At 25.7% G+C, this 20,498-nt stretch overlaps 1 protein-coding gene across 3 annotated transcripts in view; it reads right to left on the bottom strand.

The window, feature by feature from the left end:
• Positions 1-1,985: 1,985 nt before the first annotated feature.
• Positions 1,986-20,498, bottom strand: part of LOC117170657 (synaptic vesicle glycoprotein 2B-like) — a 26,605-nt gene continuing 8,092 nt past the window's right edge. For 2 of the 3 annotated variants that reach the window (XM_033357574.1, XM_033357575.1), the window contains 9 exons: positions 18,895-19,061; positions 16,128-16,290; positions 15,937-16,058; positions 13,017-13,255; positions 10,462-10,688; positions 7,337-7,554; positions 3,471-3,630; positions 3,259-3,386; positions 1,986-3,151 (listed from right to left, as the gene is read on the bottom strand). In XM_033357574.1, the coding sequence (XP_033213465.1) occupies positions 3,096-3,151; positions 3,259-3,386; positions 3,471-3,630; positions 7,337-7,554; positions 10,462-10,688; positions 13,017-13,255; positions 15,937-16,058; positions 16,128-16,290; positions 18,895-19,061 (1,480 nt within the window). In that variant the 3' untranslated portion in view covers positions 1,986-3,095. Of the gene's footprint in view, positions 3,152-3,258; positions 3,387-3,470; positions 3,631-5,518; positions 5,577-7,336; positions 7,555-10,461; positions 10,689-13,016; positions 13,256-15,936; positions 16,059-16,127; positions 16,291-18,894; positions 19,062-20,498 lie in introns of those variants that run through there. The other variant, XR_004466833.1, reaches the window with a different exon arrangement.

The raw sequence follows: 20,498 nt of genomic DNA on the forward strand, positions 1-20,498 counted from the left end.
CTACCAAAATGCAGTACCTAAACGTACTTTATTGTACTCTAATACATTTCCCAAAGTTTCAGCTCGATATTTTATTTACAAAAAAAGTTCTTAGGTTCGAAAAAACATTCAGTGAACTGAAAAACTGTGGTCGGTAATATAGGCATTTAGCTGTGTCACATGCCCTTAAGCATTTTCTGTTATTGAAGATTCTTAACTTGATCGATATTGTGTAGATTTTCACCCTTCATGGTTTCTAGGGTTGTCTACGGTCGATAAAGCACCATCTCTGATGATGTAATAGATTCCGTAAAAAAAGATTTATAATTGATAAAAAAATAAAATCCCGAATTTTAAAATATCCAAAACTAAAATTCATCGAATTTAAAACGAATTGTAAAATAAAGGAATTATTAAATTCCCGAAAATATTTTATTTCTTTAAATTTAGAACTTCTGAACATAGTTAATTTATTATTAATTTATGAGCTATTTATGAAATTATAAATAAAGCAAACAATTTAATTAATGATAAATTAATAATTTATTAATTATTGCCGGCAATTTTAAATTTCGGAAAAATTTAAATTGCAGGAATTAAAATGCTTATGGGACTTTGAAAATTCATTAATTTTATAATTCGGCAATTTTATAATTGGGTCAATTTTATCAATCGTTCATTTATATTTTCGGCCATTTTTTTCGTTAATTTGAGGTTTTGTTATTCATTTTTTCGTTATTTTGTTTTAGTCCCGGATATTCAAACGCTTTTAAATATAGTGATGAAGAACTATTTTTTTCTATTTCCGTTTTATAATATAATGCTACTATATAATTAATATAATTATTATATCGATATACATATTTTAAACAAGAAATATTATAGATTATAACATATTTCTTTCTATTACAATTAAATAAAGAACTCTTAAATGTGATTTTTTAAATCTAACAGAATTTGTAACAAAGCTAAAATATTTTAAGAATTGTATAGTCACTTCTGAAGAAAGACCATTAAAAATTATTTTTTATATTTGACGACACTCAAATTCATCGAACATTATTTTTCAAATTTTCATAATAAATCCATGTTAAAATTAAATTTTGAGAATTGTAAACAAGAATATAAGTGTTATCAGTTTGCTTTTAAATTCATACAAATATAATTTTCATAAGATTCATAAGTTTATCATTTTATTTGAAAATTCACTTTAACTATTCCATTTGTTCTGGAAAATTTACCTTTTTTGACAGAAATGTGAACTTTTTGGTTTAAAATGTTCTGTTTTGCAGAAAATAGAACTATTTTTTTTTTAAAGAATTAATTAATTTGGTTAAAAAAATATATCTTTGGCTGAAGATTCATTTCTTTTTAGTTGAAAATTCCTTTTTTTAAGAATCTGTAGCTATTAAATTTTTACTTGAAAATTTATATTTTTAATTTGGAAATTAATTAATTTGGCTAGCAACTCGTGTTTTTATTTTGTTTTTAATTTACTTTTCTGACTGCAAATTTTTGCTTGAAAATTAATTAATTTGGCTAAAAACTCCTTTTCTTACTTGTTTAAATTGTACTGTTCTAACTGCAATTTTTTATTTTTATTTGAAAATTTACATATTTTATTAAAACTGTATCTTTTTTCGTAGAAAATTCATATTTTGAGTTGAAAATTGTATTATTTTGTTAAGAATTAATTTTTTTGTTGAAAATTATTTTAACATATTTTTTGGATTAAAAAACAAGCTCTTTTGTTGAAAATTCTTTTTTTAACATTTATTTTTCTTACATTTTAACTATCCTGATTTTTATTAAAAATTGATTTTTTTGCCGTTTAAATTAAGTGTCCTTTCCAATTTGAAGTTATGCATTTTTCCGCGCAATTTAAATAATGTAATTATTATTAATAAAGCTAGAAAATACAATTTTTTAAGTCCTCATTCAAAACACTTAAACTATTTAGAACACTACTCAAAGGCAGGAGGCTGATTGAGATATAAAAATTCGAATCTAGTCAAGGTTAACATTTATTCGAAAAATAACAATAATGTATTTGATACTATGTACAATTTGGTAGATGCACTAAATTAAATAATAAGTAAACTTTCAAGCATTTTCACTTGACCTACTCTTTTTCTACACTACTGTACATTTTTCCTTCAATTCTTCATCAATTAAATAAATCAAAAAATTATAGAAGATCTTTCTGACAATGAATATAACACAATTCGTCACTACTTTTACAAAACGATACGATAACAAATAAATATATATTGGCTGATTATACCAATTTTTATAGGTCATAATTTTATCCCTATTTTTTTATGCGTGAGTACCTATATTATTATGTACACTTATAGATATAAATAGGTACACAGTGAATGATATTTTTTTTCAATTATCTATATATTATGATGACTTGGCAAATGGCGTTAAAGAAAACATATTGTATAGCCATTTCCAAGTAATATTTCGACCTTGTGGTTCGCTTATTGGCTAAAGAATCTACTTTCATTGATGTCTTCGATAGAAAAATTAAATTATTATTTCTCATCATGAATGAAGGTTCTATCGAGGAAATTCTAGTTCCGGGCGAATTCTTACCTAAGACAGTTGGTCGCGAACATGTATCTAATTTCTATAAAAAATCAAATAACCTAGCCTAGATCATAAATAAGTAAAAGATCCATAGAAAGACGATTGTGTTTTTTGATAAATTAGAGTTTCGCTAGAAATGCTGATAGATTTCAAGTCACAGCTGTGACATCACATTCAATCTCATTTCATTTACATTTTTGGTATAAGATTTTATCGAATACATTTTCCAAATTGAGGGGTGGATTTTTTCACAAATTTCATAAATAATTCACGACTTATGGTATTTGTACTTAAGCGTTTAGCTAAAAAGAATTAGCCTTGACTGAAATGAGGAATCATTTGTTGATGATCTTCCTCCATTCGATGGGAAAGTTCATTACAATTTTTTTCTTTGGTTGATAAAGGTAGATTGATTGCGAGACTTTTTTTTAGGTTCAGGACTGGGATTCAAAATCCTGCTTTCGGATTTAAGATCAAAATAGTAGAAGACTCGAAAATTTCTGGATCGCTTGTGGGAGTCATCAATCTAGAGTCTCCTTACCTGTCTTTGGCAGGAAGAAGGACAGGAGGCCACAACCTGAAAACAATTAATTTTGGTCAATAAATTGTTCTACATTTTTTATTAACAAAATAAAATAGAATGTAATTTTAGATGCAATTAAATTTTGGAAATAATATACTTACAGAATAAAAAGGCAGCGAAGAGAACTACAGGAACAACGCATGCTAGATCGATTAGGTAACCAAAAACGAGATTACCCACTAAAGCTCCTAATCTGCCCATAGTGAGTGACAATGCCGCTGCCATTACCCTATTAAAATAACAAAAAAATTATTAGAATTTCATTTTTTATTTTTTATTTTATTACTGATGGAAAAACATTTCTTTTAATTACCTGAGATTAGTTGGAAACATGTCTACAATCACACAGTAAACCAATGATATTCCAAGAGAAGTCAATGCTTCAAAAACACAGGACAAAATTAAATTTTGCGTTGCATTAGTTACGAAGTAGAAACCAACAGTAACACCTCCAGAAACTACCAGTGATAAAACTGCAAAAAAAAAATGAATGTAATTTTTTCTAATCTTTATATCTATGATGGGCTTAAATTATATTAAAATTAAATTTTATCTGTGACAAAAGATAATTCCTCTTCTATGTCTTAAATTATATTTTTGGTAATCGCTTACTTTGATGACTTTTCCGAAGCTTAAAGGAAATGCTTTAAAACCTTTTTCAAAATCCTTTTTGTAGTCTAAAAGTATAATATCAGTCGAGGGAGACCAAACAATATTTGGTTTTTGTTCAAAAATTTTAAAAGCACCAAAACTTTTTTCAATAACTGTTTTTTTTCTTCAAATTTTGAGCTTTTTCACGTATTTATGATAATTTTAGACTCCCTTTTATAATATTTACAACAATTTTAATTTCAGAATAAAACATTTTAGTTCAATATTTCTTTTTTTTCAAGATTTAAGTTTTTCCCTGCAATTATAATCTCTTGATGCGAACTTTTGTCATTTGTTTAGAAAAAATTGGCGTTTTCTGTAAAATAACAAAAATAATCAAAATTGTTTTTTACACCTAAAATTTGACAGGGTAACAGTATAATAATAAGAAATGTATTACAATGAAAGAAATGTGAATCGATTAAAGATCTCATTACTGTTAATTATTCATAGATTTAAATTATTTCAAGGAATTTAATTAATTATTGGTCATTTTATTATTTAACTGTTAATTAATTTTAATTATTAGAATAGTTAAAATGACAAATTTGTATAATTAACATTAAAATTATAGTATGTTAAATAAATCACTTTATATTAAATTTTATCAACTTTTTATAAAAACATTTCTGTTATTCTGAAAAAACTATTAACAATTTTTTTATCATATTCGAGGACGAAACATTATAAGAGGTTCATTATATTCAAAGCAATGTGCATCGATCAGAGCTGTCATTGTTGTTAAATATTAATAGATTTGAATTATTTTAATGAATTTTAAAAACTTTTGATTAATTTTAATACTTAACAGTGTATTAATTTGTAAAATTAGCATTGTAACAATTAAAAATTGCTGTAATTAACATTAAAATTGCAATATGTTAAATAAATCACTTTATATTAACTTTTGTCATTTTTTTGCAAAAATAATGGTATTATTCTGAAAAGAAGAATCAAACTTTATTTAAATAAGATTTTAGGGAGAAACCTTATAAGGGTAAACGTATTATATTGAAAAAAATGTGAATTGTTGAAAGATTTCATTCTTGATGAATATTAATAGATTTGAATGATTTGAATCAATTTTAATAATTGTTGAATAATTTTAATATTTTACAGTTCATTAATTTGAAATATTAGAACTGTTGTAATTACAAATTGCTATAACTAAAATTAGAGTTATAAATTATTTAATACATAACTTCATACTAATTTTGTTTAATTTATTACAAAAACATTTTTAAAATTATTATTAATTTATACTATTAAAAAATTTTCGGTACTTTTCGGATAATATTTTACATTTTTATTAGAAAGAAGATTTCCAAACCATTCACTCCTAAATTCGGAAAATCATCACGAAGTCAACAAATACCACACTTTTTATTAAAATTATTTATTCTTCAAGGTTTGCCATTCAAATTTCTAAATGTTGCATTTCTCCCAATTATTTTTCCTATTCTTGATTAAATTGTTTTTTAATTCACTCAGAAATATTTTTTTTTTATTTGAAGCCATGTACCAAAATTTTGTTATTTCCTATCTCATGCTAACATGAAGTTAAATATCGAAATAACATTTTCTTTGTAGATAAAATGAAATTTTCTAAGGGAGGTTTATCTGAGACATTATCTTTTTTTTGGCTTTTAAATGTAGACTAAACTCGTGTTATTTTCAAAACTGGAGACATTAGGGTCATGAAATACTTACCCTATTCCTACTTTACTGACATTTTTGGCCACAACTGACGACCACGAGAGATGAAAATCTGGGAAATTAAAGAAAATATAGTAAGGAACGTTTGAATTGAGTTCAATTTCTGAAACTAAAACAATTCATTTTTTAAATTGATCTTTTTTTTTTGTTTTCAGAAATTTAGAACCATACATACGTTCCTTCGTGCATGTAATTTCCCAGTTTCTTTCCAATCCAAGAAAGATAAGTTTTCAATTAAGAATTATGATTTCTCAATCCAAAAGGATTAATTTTTAACAAAATCGTTAAATTTCCAATGAAATAGTTGAATTTTCAGCATACAAAAATGTATTTTTAATTAAATGGTCGAATTTTAAAACAAAAAAGTCTAAAATTTAAATATTTGAATTTTCAAGACAAATAAACAAACTTTTTAGAAAACAGTTGAATTTCCATTTAAAAAAATTCATTTTCAATTAGGAAAAATTACTTTTCTACCACGAAATATGAATTTTTAACGAAAGAGTAAAGTTTTTAAATAAAAAAGTCGAATGGTTTAGAAAAAAGTGCATTTTGAAATTAGAAAAGATAAATGTTCACATTAAAAAATCATTTTAAATTAAGAAACGTGAGTTTTTAACAAGATATAAGAATTATCAACCAAAAATTTGAACTCTGAATAAACATAAATAATTTTCCACCAAAAGACACGACTTTTTTTAAAAAAGTGAATTTTCTACCAAACAATTGAATTTTCAATACAAAATAAGTCATTTTCAAAAAACAAGATTTATTTTGTGCTCAAAAAGACGACTTTTCAATTAAATACATACATTTTCTACCAAATATTTGAGGCTTTAACGTATACAATATCGAAGATAAAGTTTCGACAAAACAATAGAATTTTTAACATAATAATTAATTTAAAAGCAAATAGTTGAGTCTTTCAATGTAATTATGAATTCCTAATTCAAAAATGATTTTTTTATATAGTAGAATTCCTCACTAAAAAAATTATTTTTTCACAAAGTAGAATTCCTAATTAAAAAATTAATTTTTTACAAAGTAGTTCAACTTTAAGTCAAATAATCGACCAAGGAGGAAAAGAAGGATACATTTTGAACCAAGAAGATTACATTTTTACCAAGAAAGGTGAATTTTAAATAAAAAACATGAATTTTTAACCAAACAGTTATACTTTAACTAAAAATGATACATTTTTAATTAAATAGTTAAATTTTTAATTGAAAAAGAGATATTTTTATCAAAAATATAATAGTTTAATCATAAATTTAAAAAATGTATTTTCAGCCAAATATGAAACGAATTTTCATCAAAATAGTTAAATTTTTAACCAAAAATAAGAAACTTCAACTGAAAAAATGAATTTTTAACAAAGTAATTAGATTTTTTATAATACCACCTTCGTTTTTAGCCCCCCACCGTACCCTCTAAAACTGGTAACGTAGTTTATTAAAAGTAACGCCAGGTCACTTTTCCTTTTGAGACGACACCACAGCGTATATGTACTTTTGTACTAATAAATGATAAATGTTTACAATTGCAAAAAAGATTATTTTTTGAAATTTTTTTTGTAGCAGTAAAAATTTATTAGTACAAAAACGTTCCTTACTTCCTATTCTATATTTTCTTAAACTTTCAGTCTTATATCCTATTTCATGTGGAATTGGCATGACCCACACAAATGTCAGTAAAGTCGGAAACTGATAACTGTCACATGCCCTTGAAGAATTCTCATTTTCGACCGATAAATGAAAATTCATTTCTTGCCGATTATTTACTGAATAATATCAACTGGAAAAAAATACTCACTGAGGAAAAATTTAGCGCCTAATTTGTGGACGAAAAGTGGAAGAATAATCGATCCTGGCACACAAGCAAGACCAATGTATACCGTGTGAAGATAAACGGAAGGTGCAATTGATGTTTCACAACCGAAGAGATCCACATTCGTCGAGTTAACAGGAGAAGCAGAAACAATGCATACTGACGTACTTTTTCCAGGATGTAATTCCTCAAATTCTTCAAACCTAACAACAAAATTTTTCTTTAATTAGACAATTAAAGTTACATTAAGATTAAGGCTGTGATACTTACACGATGCCTACCTTACCGACATTTTTTTCGCTAGAAAACACGTCCGGATAAATTTCTATGTCCAGTTAAAAACTTGGAAAATTAAGTGCAAAGCATTAGTGAACTTTTGTATAGCTATACATTTTTTCATTTGGACGTAAGTTTCAGCGGGAAAAACGTCGGTAAGGTAGAAATCTGATAAGTATTACATGGCCTTAGCAGATTTAAAAAGTAATATTAAGGGCCCATTGAGCCCATTTTTGCAAAAACTGCTTATTTTATTTTTCAGTCCTCAATGAGTAAAAAGTACTTTTTAATCCCTAGGGGGAAAAAGTGTCATCAGATGTGAATAATAAACGTTATCAAGCGATCAGGTGATAGTGTTGACATATTGTTTAATAGCTGTACCATGTGTACCAGCTCGGAGCGATGTTACCATAAACCATAATAAATTACCGAATATTGCGGAAAATTTTGGAAGTTTTCGAGTATTCTGATCTTCAATAAATTTCAAATAATTCTATTTAAAAAAAATTATATTTATGGAATGTTTATATTTTTTAATGTAAGTATTTTTTCAGTACTCATCTCCGGCTCGAGCGCGCACGCATACACTCGTAAAAAAAGTGAAATTTAAAAAATTTAAATTAGATTTCAATCAAATTTAAAATCCTATTTAACGTCCAATAATCAAATTAATGCTTAGAATTCCTGAAAATAAAACCAAGAATGCCACGACCAAATTTGGGAAACCACTATAAAATATTCCTATTCCTATAGTCCTATTGTAATTTGAAAATAAAATAAAATGAGAAGGAAACCAACCAAATCTCCTTCCATGTCTTTTTTATTTTTATTATTATCGAATCACAAAAAAAACACATTATTTTGTTATTTTTTTCCAAAAAAATGTATTTATTTTTCAGGATTTTTTTTTGTTAGAGAGCATCTTTTTCAAATTACAATAGGAACATTTTATGGTGGTTGTCCAAATTTGATTATTACATTCTTGGTTTTGTTTCCAGGAATTCTTTACATTATCGTCAAAAAAGTTCAGGGTGGCCGTTTTAATCGACGAAATAAATTCCCGGTCATATCCCGGCTTTTTCTCGGTTTGCAAACATTTTTCACGGTCAATGAAATTTAAAAAATAGAACACTAAAGCTAAAAAATTTTGGGTTACTGACTAAGATTTTCAAATTGAATCCGTTTAAGTCAACATCAAAGGCTTTTATTTTTGATTTTTTCAAGTCTTTAAGAAAGTATTTAAAAATTCTTTAATTTAAAAATGTAAGCTTAAAAATAAAAATTTTAAATGGAAAATTTTTAAAGTACATGAATGTTGAATTACGCATTGTAAGCTAAATAATAGCATTATTGAAAAACATAAAAATTCAAATAATTATTTTTAAAAATTTTAAATCGAACGTGGACAGATTTTTCTTCCCCAAATTTGTAAAATTTCCAGTCAAAAAAAATTCACTCTCATTTCCCGGGTTTCCTCGGTCTCAAACAATTCCCGGTTTTCCGGTCCAGTGGCCACCCTAAAAAGTTCCACTTTTCCTTCTTGCAAAAAAAGAAAAAAGAAAATTCCGAATTTTAAGGAATTTTTGTACTGTAACTTCAACTCTTGGTAGAAGAAAGGAAAATCAATTTTTAATTTATAATATTTTGGAAAAGTGAGTTTTAGGATTTTTCTTGCATTTGAGACATTATAAATTAAAAAATCTTTATACAATACATTAACGCAAATCATCATTGTATGGACCGATGAAGATTTTTTGATTTTTCAATGGTTAAAATAAAAGATAGAATCCCAAAGGTCACTTTTATAAAAAATTTGAATTAATAAATTAATTTGTCTATCTCCTGTCAAAAGTTGAACAAAGTACAACATTCTGTAAAACTTGGCATATATTTTTTGAGTTACTTACGTAATAATTTAATACCCATCATCCCAAATTACTTCTCCAAGGTTTCATTATGGGGGGGGGGGGGGGGTTTTAAGGTTTACACTTTCAAAAAATCGATTTTTTTTGTTTGTTTTTTCTTAATGTTGAACTTTTTATGAATATACTCCTAAAAATTTTAAGTGGATCTGAGAAAAACTCTCGAAGTTATTGTCTAGTTAGTCTCCTGTCCTCTAGCACTACAGCACTGAAAGCTGCGGGTTTCTAAAGCTTTAAAGTCGTTTTTCTCAAAACAACTTTTTCAAAGTCTGTATTCACTGCCATTTCAAAACTACTTTACCGAATCAATTCAAACTTGGTACACATTTTCTACACATAAAATACCTCCCCTCAACATTCAGATAAATTTCTTTGTTTACATTAAGGGTGTTTTCCACCCCCAGAATGGTGGCATTTTTCGTAGAAAATAGCAGATTCCACTTTAGATGACCACACCAAATTTTTAAATGCAAAAAAAAAAATAATCACAGAACGTTGGGGGGAGGATTTGTTAATACCTTGACTAAATTTAAATGGTTTTTGATTTCCGATCATTTCCGACCGAGATACAGTGAACACCGTAAATTGTTTTTTTTTTCCAAGATGTTCTCGGACAATCTCTGTCACCGGCTTGTTTTTAAATATTTTCAAATGAAAAAATTACTGAATATTGCCAAAGTATACTTTTCAACAATTTAAATAAATATTTCTATCTATATTCTGGACGACGCTATCAATTTTCAAAGTTAAGGCTAATTTTTCATATGCTACCCAGTTAGTTGTCCGATACTATACGCCGATAGACTTTTTTTAAATCCAGAAAAATTTAGGAGACATTTATACAATAAAAAGAATAATTAATATGGGATATATTATCAAAAATATATTTAAAAAATAGTTTTTTGAACTGACCTGGTAAATAATTCGGGAAACCAAACCATGAGAGTATAATAGCTACTAGTGAGACCAAATTGAATGCCACACGCCAACAGAGTATTTCGAAGATATGGTGGCTTGCAGAGTTGTTTTGTCAGATCCCAAACTTCCGAAATAAGGACCTTAAGATCCTTATGCTTGTGCAATCTCAAAGTCCTGGTGCTCTTGTCCTTCGAGGTTGGCTTCTCCTGAAGTGACTTTACCTGTTTAAAAAAATAAACTTCGATTAAATCAGAGAATATTCTTTAATCCATTAGGATATTTTTCTTAACGCATGCACTACTTTACTCCTTTTTTGCCTATGAAATAGGGATAAAGTTATACTTTTCAATATTTAGGGAGGGAAAAGTAGTTTTAATGACACATGCATGACTTCAGCCCTTTTCGATGTCTATGACGTGGGGCTAAAGCTCCACTTTTCACTCCCTAGGGAGTGGAAAGTGACGTCAGATGTGAATAATAAAAATTATATATCTATGAGCTCGCATTTTACAATAATTAGCCCACCCAACGTAAAAACTGTAAAGAAATTTTTGTTACAGATAATAGAATTTCGCGGCAATTTATGGACAGTGACTATTTCGAATTGATCAAATTACCGTAAATTCCTAAAAATTTCTGTGAATTTATAGAATTTCTAAATTGAATTACAAGTAAATTATTTTTGGTCGCCATACATTACCTGTAACATTGCCATAATTAAAAACAAATTTCATAAATGTTCGGAAATTTATAAAAAAGTTCAACATTGAATTTTGAGTAATTTATGGTAAGTTACCATATTTACCTCTAAAATTACCATAAATCATACTTAAGTTACAAAAATTTCCGGAAATTTATAGACATTTTTTAATTGAACTTGGGCAATATATTGTAAGTTACCATAAATTAAATATAATATCAAAATAAATTAACAAAAAATTTCATAAATTCCCGGAAATGCATAAAAATGTTGAAAATTAAATTTTGGGTCTTTTATGGTAAGTTACCCAATTTACCTGTAAAATTACCATAAATGACCGTTGAGTTACATAAATTTCGGAAAATTTAAAGACATTTTTAAATTGAATTTTGTGCAATTTATTGTAAGTTACCATAAATTAATTCTAATATTAAAATAAATTACCAAAAAATTTCATAAATTTCCGGAAATGTATAAAAATGTTTAAAATTGAATTTTGGGTAATTTATGGTAAGTTACAATATTAAACTGTAAAAATACAATTAATTACCGTTGAGTTTCATAAAGTTCACAAAATTTATAAACAATTTTTAATTGAATTTGGCCATATATTGTAAGTTGCCATAAGTTAACTCTAATATTAAAATAAATTACCAAAAAATTTCATAAATTTCCGGAAATGTATAAAAATGTTTAAAATTAAATTTTTGGTAATTTATGGTAAGTTACCATATTTACCTGTAAAATTACTATAAATTAACGTTAAGTTCCAAAAATTTCAGGAAATTTATAAACATTTTTAATTAAATTGTAGGCAATGTAATGTAAGTTACCATAAATTACCTGTAATATCACAATAAAATAACTAAAAAATTTCATAAATTTTCGGAAATCTATAACAATGTTTAAAATTGAATTTTGGGTTATTTATGGTAAGTTACGATATTTACCTGTAAAATTACCATAAATTACCGTTGAGTTCCATAAATTTCCAAAAATTTAAAGACATTTTTAATTGAATTGTGTGCAATTCATTGCAAGTTACTATAAATTAACTATAAAATTGAAATAAATTACAGTTAAGTTCTAAAAATTTCCAGAAATTTAGACATTTAAAAATTGTATTTTGGGAAATTTAGGGTGATTTAGGATTTCTAAAAATTTCTTTAATTTATAAACTGACCTTAAATTTCTAAATTTACCGAAAATTGACAAAAAACCATCAATTTTCCAAATTTGTGGTAATTTAAAATAATAGTATGAATTTCCAAAATTTTTAGTAATTTAAAAATCTGCCATTAATGTTCTAAATTTTTGATCATGTATAAATTTAGGATGATTAATTTTTTTTCAATTTTTAGAATTTTTGTGGTTTAGAAAATTATCATAAATTGCGAAATTTGTGTTGATTTCAAAATTTTCCATAAATTCAAATTTTTAAAAATAATTTAGTAATTGACTATGAATTTTTATGCAAAATGTCTGTTAATTTAGAAAATTTCTATTAATTATCAAAATTTTCGGAAAATTATAAGTTTTCCATAAATGTCCAAAATTTCTGTTAATTTAGAAAATCATAAATTTTGAAAATAGAGTTTCCAAAATTCCTCTATATAAACAAAAATCATGCATTTATGACAAAGACGTTTGAAATCATACATTTCTTTTTAAAAAAATTTACGACTCATGTAGTTTTGCAGTGCTCGTCTTCGGTTCGTGCGCGCTCGCTTGCTACTCGTACTGAAAACTATACTAGCCGAAAAATTCCTGCTTTTCCCCATTTTTCCACAAAAGGTACTATTTCTGCTAAGAATAATATTTTTTTATACATAAAATTGTAGAATCTTACCGGATACGTATCAGGATCGTTTCCGGTGTTTTGCGCATAAATCCATTTAAATACGTCGAGAGCTGCTTCAGTTTCACCACATTCAAGTAAAAATTTCGGACTTTCTGGAAAAGCAAAAAGCCATAGTCCTAGCATCAGAGAAGGCAGAGCACAGAGAGCCACGAAGAGATTCCAGGATTTAAAGTAGAACGATTCCGTTGTGTATGTCAAGTGCAAGGGAATTATCAGCCAAGCGATCACTGCAAAGGTAAATTAATTTATTACAGTTTCTCTGAAAATCTTCAAATAAATACTGACATCATCAGTCGTGTGTGTGACATTTTTCTATTCTAGGGGAAAAATAATAACTTTTAATAAAAAATAAAATAACAATTTCTTATTAGACTTATTAATTTGTTGTTACGGTTATATAAATATATGATATCTTTTCTAAAATTCTTAAAAACTTCAAAAAGACTTCAAGATTTCAGATATTTCAAATCTAAATTTCAACAAAATTTTAATTTTCAATCAAATAGTTGAATTTTCAACCAAAAAAATGAATAATTAACAAAAAAAGTTATAGATTATTGATATTTGAACGAAAAGATATATTTTAATTTGAAATAAAAAGCAACAGAATTAAACCAAAAAAAAGAAATATTCAACACAATAGTTGAATTCTCAACCCAGAAAGATTATTTTTCAACTAGTTGCAGTTTTAACCAAAAAGATTAAATATTTTTAAAAGAAACGAAATTCTTACAAAACAGTTTCATTTTCAACCCAAAAATATAGATTTCCAAACAAATTAAGTTTGTTAACAAAAAGTTTAATTTTTTATGAAATACATGAATTTTAGACTAAAAAGATTAATTTCCAACAAAATAGTTCTAGTTTCAACCAAAGAGATGAATCGTTTTATTTTAAATTATATAATATCTTTAAACTTATTTATTTTAAATCAAAAGCAGACGAATTAGTCGTAAAAGACGAATATTCAACAAAATAGTCAAATCCTCAACCGAAAGATTAATGTTCGATTACTTGTATTTTCACCCAGATCGATTGTATATTTGCAAAAAAGAATAATTTTCTATCAAACAGTTTAATTGTAAATAAAAAAAAGAAAGAATTTTCAATCTAAAAGTTAATTTTTGAACCAAATAGCTGAAGTTTCAACCAAAAACATGAATTTTTTATGAAAAAGGCACATTTTTAACTAAAATGATGAATTATCAATGAAAAATAAAAGTTGATTTTTCAATCTAAAGACAACTGAAGAAGAGTTAATTCTAAAAAAACAGTTAAATTCATTAAAAAACGGATTTTCAACAATATAGTTGAATATTTTGATGAAAAAAATTACAAAAAAAGAGATGAATATTTAAATGAAAAAGTGGATCTAAAAGAAATGGTTGAATTTTTAACCAGAAAAGATTTTAAAGTAAAGAAGAAAAAATCTTATGCAAATTATAATTTTAGAGGAAAAATAATTTTCAATACAAACCAGAAATTGTATTTTTTAAGTATCTGTACGTATTTGCTTTACGGTTATAAAAATATAATTTTCCTAAATTACGAAAGAAAATTGAAAATGATCTTTGAAGGTTTTAGATATATCGAAAAAGTATCATGAAAATAAAAAAAATTTTATCTTACGGGAATTTACAAAATTTTAGAACAAAATTTAAATCAGTTAAAATTGTATATGACTTTTTGATGCTTAAAAAATGTTTGAAAGTATTTTATTTATCATATGTATTGTTTTTTGAAAAATTCCGAAAATCTTTTGTAATTTTTCTAAGCCTTTTCAACTATTTTTTTGGAATCAATTTTTCAAAATAAAGAAACTTTATTTCAAAATCTTTAAAAATCTACACTTTGTCTTGGGGTCTTAAAAATATTTTTTATTCAAAAGTATTTTTGATGTTAAAAAAAATTTTTTAATATCTTTTGAAATTATTCAAGTTGAATGGAAAATTTTGAAGAAATTCTGAAAATTAACAAAAAAATTGCATTAAAATCATCATCGTTTTGTTTTAAATCTGTTGAAATCTTGTTAAATTTAAAATTATTTTTGTGTTTTTTGAAAATTTCTAAATATCTCTTAAATTTATTCGATTTTTTAATATAAAATGTTGCAATGTTGAAAAATTGAAAAATGTTGCTTTAAAATCTTCCACATTCTTTTCTGCAATTTAAGACAATCATTTGAAATTTTATAATATCTTTTTAAATATTATCTTAAAATTATGTTTTTCCAAATTACAAGTAAATTAACATTTTTCTTGAAATTTTGCCAAAAACATGTTTTTAAAACCTTTCAAAATCCACAAAAAGCTTCAAAATTTCCAAAAAGCTACATTTTTTTTACAATTTTTTGTAAACTTTTCCAATTTTAAATAATTTTTAAATCTTTTCGAAACTTGTAAAACTGCGAAATATCATTTAAAATAATCCAAAGTTCTCTTAATTTATTTCAAATGCTGCAAAAATTAAAAAATTAAAAATGGTCTTAAAATCTTCCAGATTCTTTATCGATACCTATTGAAATCTTTCAAGCTTGAGATTTATCTTTAAAAATCAAACTTAAAGTTACCGGTATGTTACCGTAACTAAAAAGTAAAACTAAAAGTAATAGCAATGTTACGAAAAGAATGGTTGCATTTACTATTGAAGAATAATTTGCAATTTAAAGCTTCCCTTTCAAAAATACATTTTTATAACTAAAATTCCTAATCTGGAAATTGTTATTTACAAAACTCTCAAATATTCCAAAGAACAAAGTGGAAACAGCTACTTAAAGTCATATTAAGGCAGTGTGTAAATAAACCGGTAGTCAACAACAATGAGTGTGAAATTTTCGAGAATTTAGTTTCACCAATTTTTTTGTATAGAATTTAATTTGAAAATAATCTTGTTGATAAAAATTACTTACATGGTAGTACAATTACTCCTACAGTCCAAAACATCTCCATCCAGCAGAGAATCTTTTCACGGTGTTTGGTGGGTTGGAATTCACCGAGGTAGGGAAAAACGATACCCATTGCCCCCGTCACACTGCAATACAATTTCTTTTACAATTTCCAATTTGATATTTATTTGGAAAAATAGAAATAATTTACTCACGCAAATCCGTTTAGGAAACGGAAAACTAGGAAGACCCAAAAATACTGAACAAAGGATGATAACACGCCAACGATACCATCCATTAATAAAGTTGCTATCAGAACGACTTTTCGGCCTTTTGTATCAGCCAGACAGCCCCAAATGTAGGACCCTATCACCATGCCTGTTAAGAAACAATCAACATTGGATTATTTTTATTTATTTTTCTTATCATTTTTTTTAGCAGGCAATTTTTAAAAATAAATTTCAGTCTTTAAAGTAAGTCGACAATAGAGATTATTGTACAATGTGCAATGAAGCCGATGAATTTCGTAATGTTTTTATAGGGCCTCCCGCGGTCTTTAACAATCGATAATGTCTTTTCTTTTCTTCATACAATAGAAGAAGCAATAATAAGAGTGAATTTCATCCTTTAATATATCTCATAATAAGCGTGGATCCAGGGTATTTTTCGGGAGGGAGGGGGGCTGTGACTTTTCCAACGAATGTATGTGAGAGAGTGGGGAAGGGGTCCCGCATATTTGGGGCCGCGCATAAATTACTCAAAGTCTTTTGGGTGGTTAGGAGGACGACGATTTTTCTGTGTTTTCATAAACTGGGTGCAGTTTTTTGAAATTGCTTTTTTTAGGTTGAAAATGCATCTTTTTGATTAAAAATTATTCTGTTTTGATTGGGGATTCAACTATTTTATTTTTATTCTATGGTATTTTATTTAATACTAAAATATTTTTTGCAGAAATATTAACTTTATTTATTTCTTTTGTTAAAAATTTAAATATTTTTTTAAACTTTCCTTTTTTGGGTAAGCATTAATTTCTTAAAATGAAAATTTGGCTATTTGATAAAATTCTACTTTTTGTATTAAAAATTCGTTTTTTTTTGTCTCAACAATTAGGTGGAAGATTCAACTGCCTTATAGAAGTTTCGTTTTTAAAAATTGAAAACAAATCTATTCAAAAGAAGAATTTAATCGTTACATTTTTGTTCAAAAATCGATTTTCTTTTTAGTATAGAAGTTTATTTATTTGGTTGAAAATTAATTTTATTGTTTGAAAATTCTATTTTTGTGTTCTAAATTTATGTATTTTGTCGAAAATTTCTTTTTTTGGGTTAAAAACTAATTGTATTACCTTAAAATTTAACTATTTGATTGAAAATTAATTTTTTTGTTGAAACTTCGTATTTTTTGATGGAAAAATAATCTTGTTTGAAAATGAATCTCATTTTTCAGACTATTTTGTTGAAAATTCGTCTTTTTTAGTGACATAAAATTGTTTTTTGGTTAAACTTGATGTCTTTTTTGCAGATATATCGACTATAATATTGCTTATTAAAATTTCATATTTCCGGGTTAAAAATTAAATTTGTTATATGGATAATTTCTCTTTCTCTCTCAATAATTTGGTAAAAAATCCAAGTATATTGTATAAAATCAAACTGTTTTGCAGAAAATTCGTTATTTGTTATTAAAAATTAATTTTTTCAAGTGAAAATTCAACTGTTCCATTTTTGTTTAAAAAATCATTAGTTTACATTAAAAATTCAACTATTTGGTAAGGAATGTATGTAGTTTGTTAAAAATTCGTCTTTTTGTCAGAGAATTAATCTTTTTGGTTGAAAATTAATCTACTTTGTTTGCAGATTCAACTATTTTCTTCAAAATAGATTTTTTTTTGGTTAAATTAAATTGTCTTTTTTATTCAAATTACAGTAGTTTTTTGTATAAATATCAACTATTACATTTTTAATTGAAAATTCGAATCTTTGGCTGAAAATGTACTTATTTTTTTAAATGCAGTTTTTTTTTATTGAAAATATTTGTTTTGAAATATTTTTTTGATTGAAATTAAACTAACTTGTTAAAACTTCCCTTTTTCTGGCAAAAATATTATTTGATGGAAAGACTGAAGTTTTTCTTTGAATTGCTTTTTTGGTTTACAAATCTAACTATTTGGTTAAAAAGTTGTACAGTTTGTTGAAAATTTCACTTTTTTGGTAGAAAATTATACTTACTGGTTAAAAATGGAATTATTTGATAAAAAAATTATTCATTCTGTTGCAATTTTCTTCTACGGTTAATTTTGTTAATTTAAAATTGAACTGTTTGATTAAAAAATAAACTTTTTTCTTGAAACTTTATATCTCTGGGTTAAAAATTAAATTATTTGGTTAAAAATGTATATATTTTGCTGTAATTTTCTTTTTGGGTTAATTTCGTTGATTTAAAATTTAACTGTTTGATTACAAAATTTACTTTTTTCTTGAAACTTCATATTTTCGAGAATTCAACAGTCTGGTATAAAATTCAACTGTTTTGTAAAAGTTAGTTTAAAAAAATATTAACAATTAAATTTTTTGTCGTTAAGTCACATTTCTTGATTGAAAATTTACAACTACTTCTTTAAAAGTTAAACGAATTTCTTCATTCCTAAAAAAAAGTAGGGTTGCACAAACCTCCCACCTTCCTCCCAACAAATTGTCTGACGTTATTTTTGGAAGACTACTAAATAAATGCAATCAAAAAGTAATTTAGGGGCCTCACATTTTTCAAGAAAATTAAGAGACCTCAAGTACCTTATGTAACTGAAATACAATTCTACAAATTTTTAATTTAGGTTTTTAAATCTCAGGGGGTGTGAGGCCACCCCAATCGTTCTCCTCTGGATCCGCCTTTTTTATATTAATCTAATTTTTTATTTCTTTTTTTCTAATATTAATATTTACTTATAATTAATTATCGAAAAGTGTGATTTTTTGTTAATCTTACCTAACATTGGAGCCGCACTTAACAAACCCTTTGAGGTCGAATTCATTTCCAGGTCGCATTGTGCTGCTGGTAGTACGAATGAGATAACTGTTACTCCAATTGCTGTGTCCATGTAAATCAGTCCACTGATTGCAAGTAACATGTAGTGGAATTTCCCAAAACCTGTGTATTTGAAAAATTATGTTTAGGTAAATTTAGATAAATTTACTTAAAAAAGACAAATTTATTAGAAAATTAATATATTAAATATAATTTCATTAAATAATATCAATTTAATGAATAATATTTATATTAAATAATAGTTATATGGATAGGCAAACCCAAAAGTCGGAAAATTGCCAGGAAAAATCGGCAAATGATAGTAAATTCATTTTTTATAGGGAATTTTACAAATTTTTAGTCGAAAAATCAACCCAATCACTTGAAATATCACAAATGTAATATATCATGCTACAATCTAATAAAAAAATCGATTTAAAATTGACCAATTTAACTTTTTGACTTTTCTAAAAAAACAAACTTTTATTTATTTTTTTCGTCAGAGAAAGATATAAGTGTGGTATAGGAGTCCTGCAATTATTGAATTATTTAAATGATTGAAAATCCAATTTCTTAAAAAGATTTTTAATGCTTTTTTATTCCCTTGACAGAATGACAACCAAAGCTTTTGACTTTTGAAGAATAGTGTTCGTTATAAAATATTCAGATTCATTATAAAAGATGTAGAATCAATGACAAAACAATTTAGAGATGTTTTCAAGTAAAACTGTGTAAGTTTAAACATTTACTGCATTTTAAATAAACAAATAAGTTAATGAAAATAATTTAGTGAGGATTAGCAATGTTTGGTCACTTAATTTCAACTAAATTTTTACAATGTATAGATGAAAGGGCTCAGCTGAATAAATGAAAACAAATAAATAGTTTGTTATATAGTAAATAAATTTTTAAAGAATTATCCGTTGGCGATATTGGTGAGAAAATAAATACCACGTTTTTATGCAAACGGCCCTAAATTATACTGTAATAATGGTTTATTAATTGTTTAAATAAACTTATTCATCAAATTAGATTTTTTGCTATATTTTATTACATTTGAAGCACTTATATATTTCAAAGATTTTTATCGAGTCGGAAAGGAGAAAATGTTGATTTTCAATATTTTTTAAATTAGAAGAATAATTTTGTATGTTTAACATTTTTATTCAGTGGCTAGGGAAGAGATTTTGGTTTTCAATTTTTTCCTGAGTTGAAAGATGAATTTTTTAATTTTTTAAGACTTGTATAGAATTGCAAGGGATAACATTTTTGTCTGAATAGGAAGAGTCCAGTTTTCTTTTTAGAATTTTTATTGAGTAGAAGAAATGATCTTTTTATTTTCAATATTTTTTCTGAATTGAAAAAGGGTAATTTTAATTTAAAAAGTTTTATTGAGATTAAACGGAGGATATGTATATTTATAACTTTTTCTGAATTGGAAGATGGTATTTTTGTTATTTTAATTGTCTTTAGTGAGTTGGAAATGGAAAAGGAGGAAATTGTGGTATTAATTATTTTCTGAATGATAAGAGGAACAGTTTTTTATTTTTAATAGTCTTGAATTT

The sequence above is a fragment of the Belonocnema kinseyi genome, chromosome 4 (genome assembly GCF_010883055.1).
Source record: "Belonocnema kinseyi isolate 2016_QV_RU_SX_M_011 chromosome 4, B_treatae_v1, whole genome shotgun sequence".
Classification (NCBI taxonomy): domain Eukaryota; kingdom Metazoa; phylum Arthropoda; class Insecta; order Hymenoptera; family Cynipidae; genus Belonocnema; species Belonocnema kinseyi.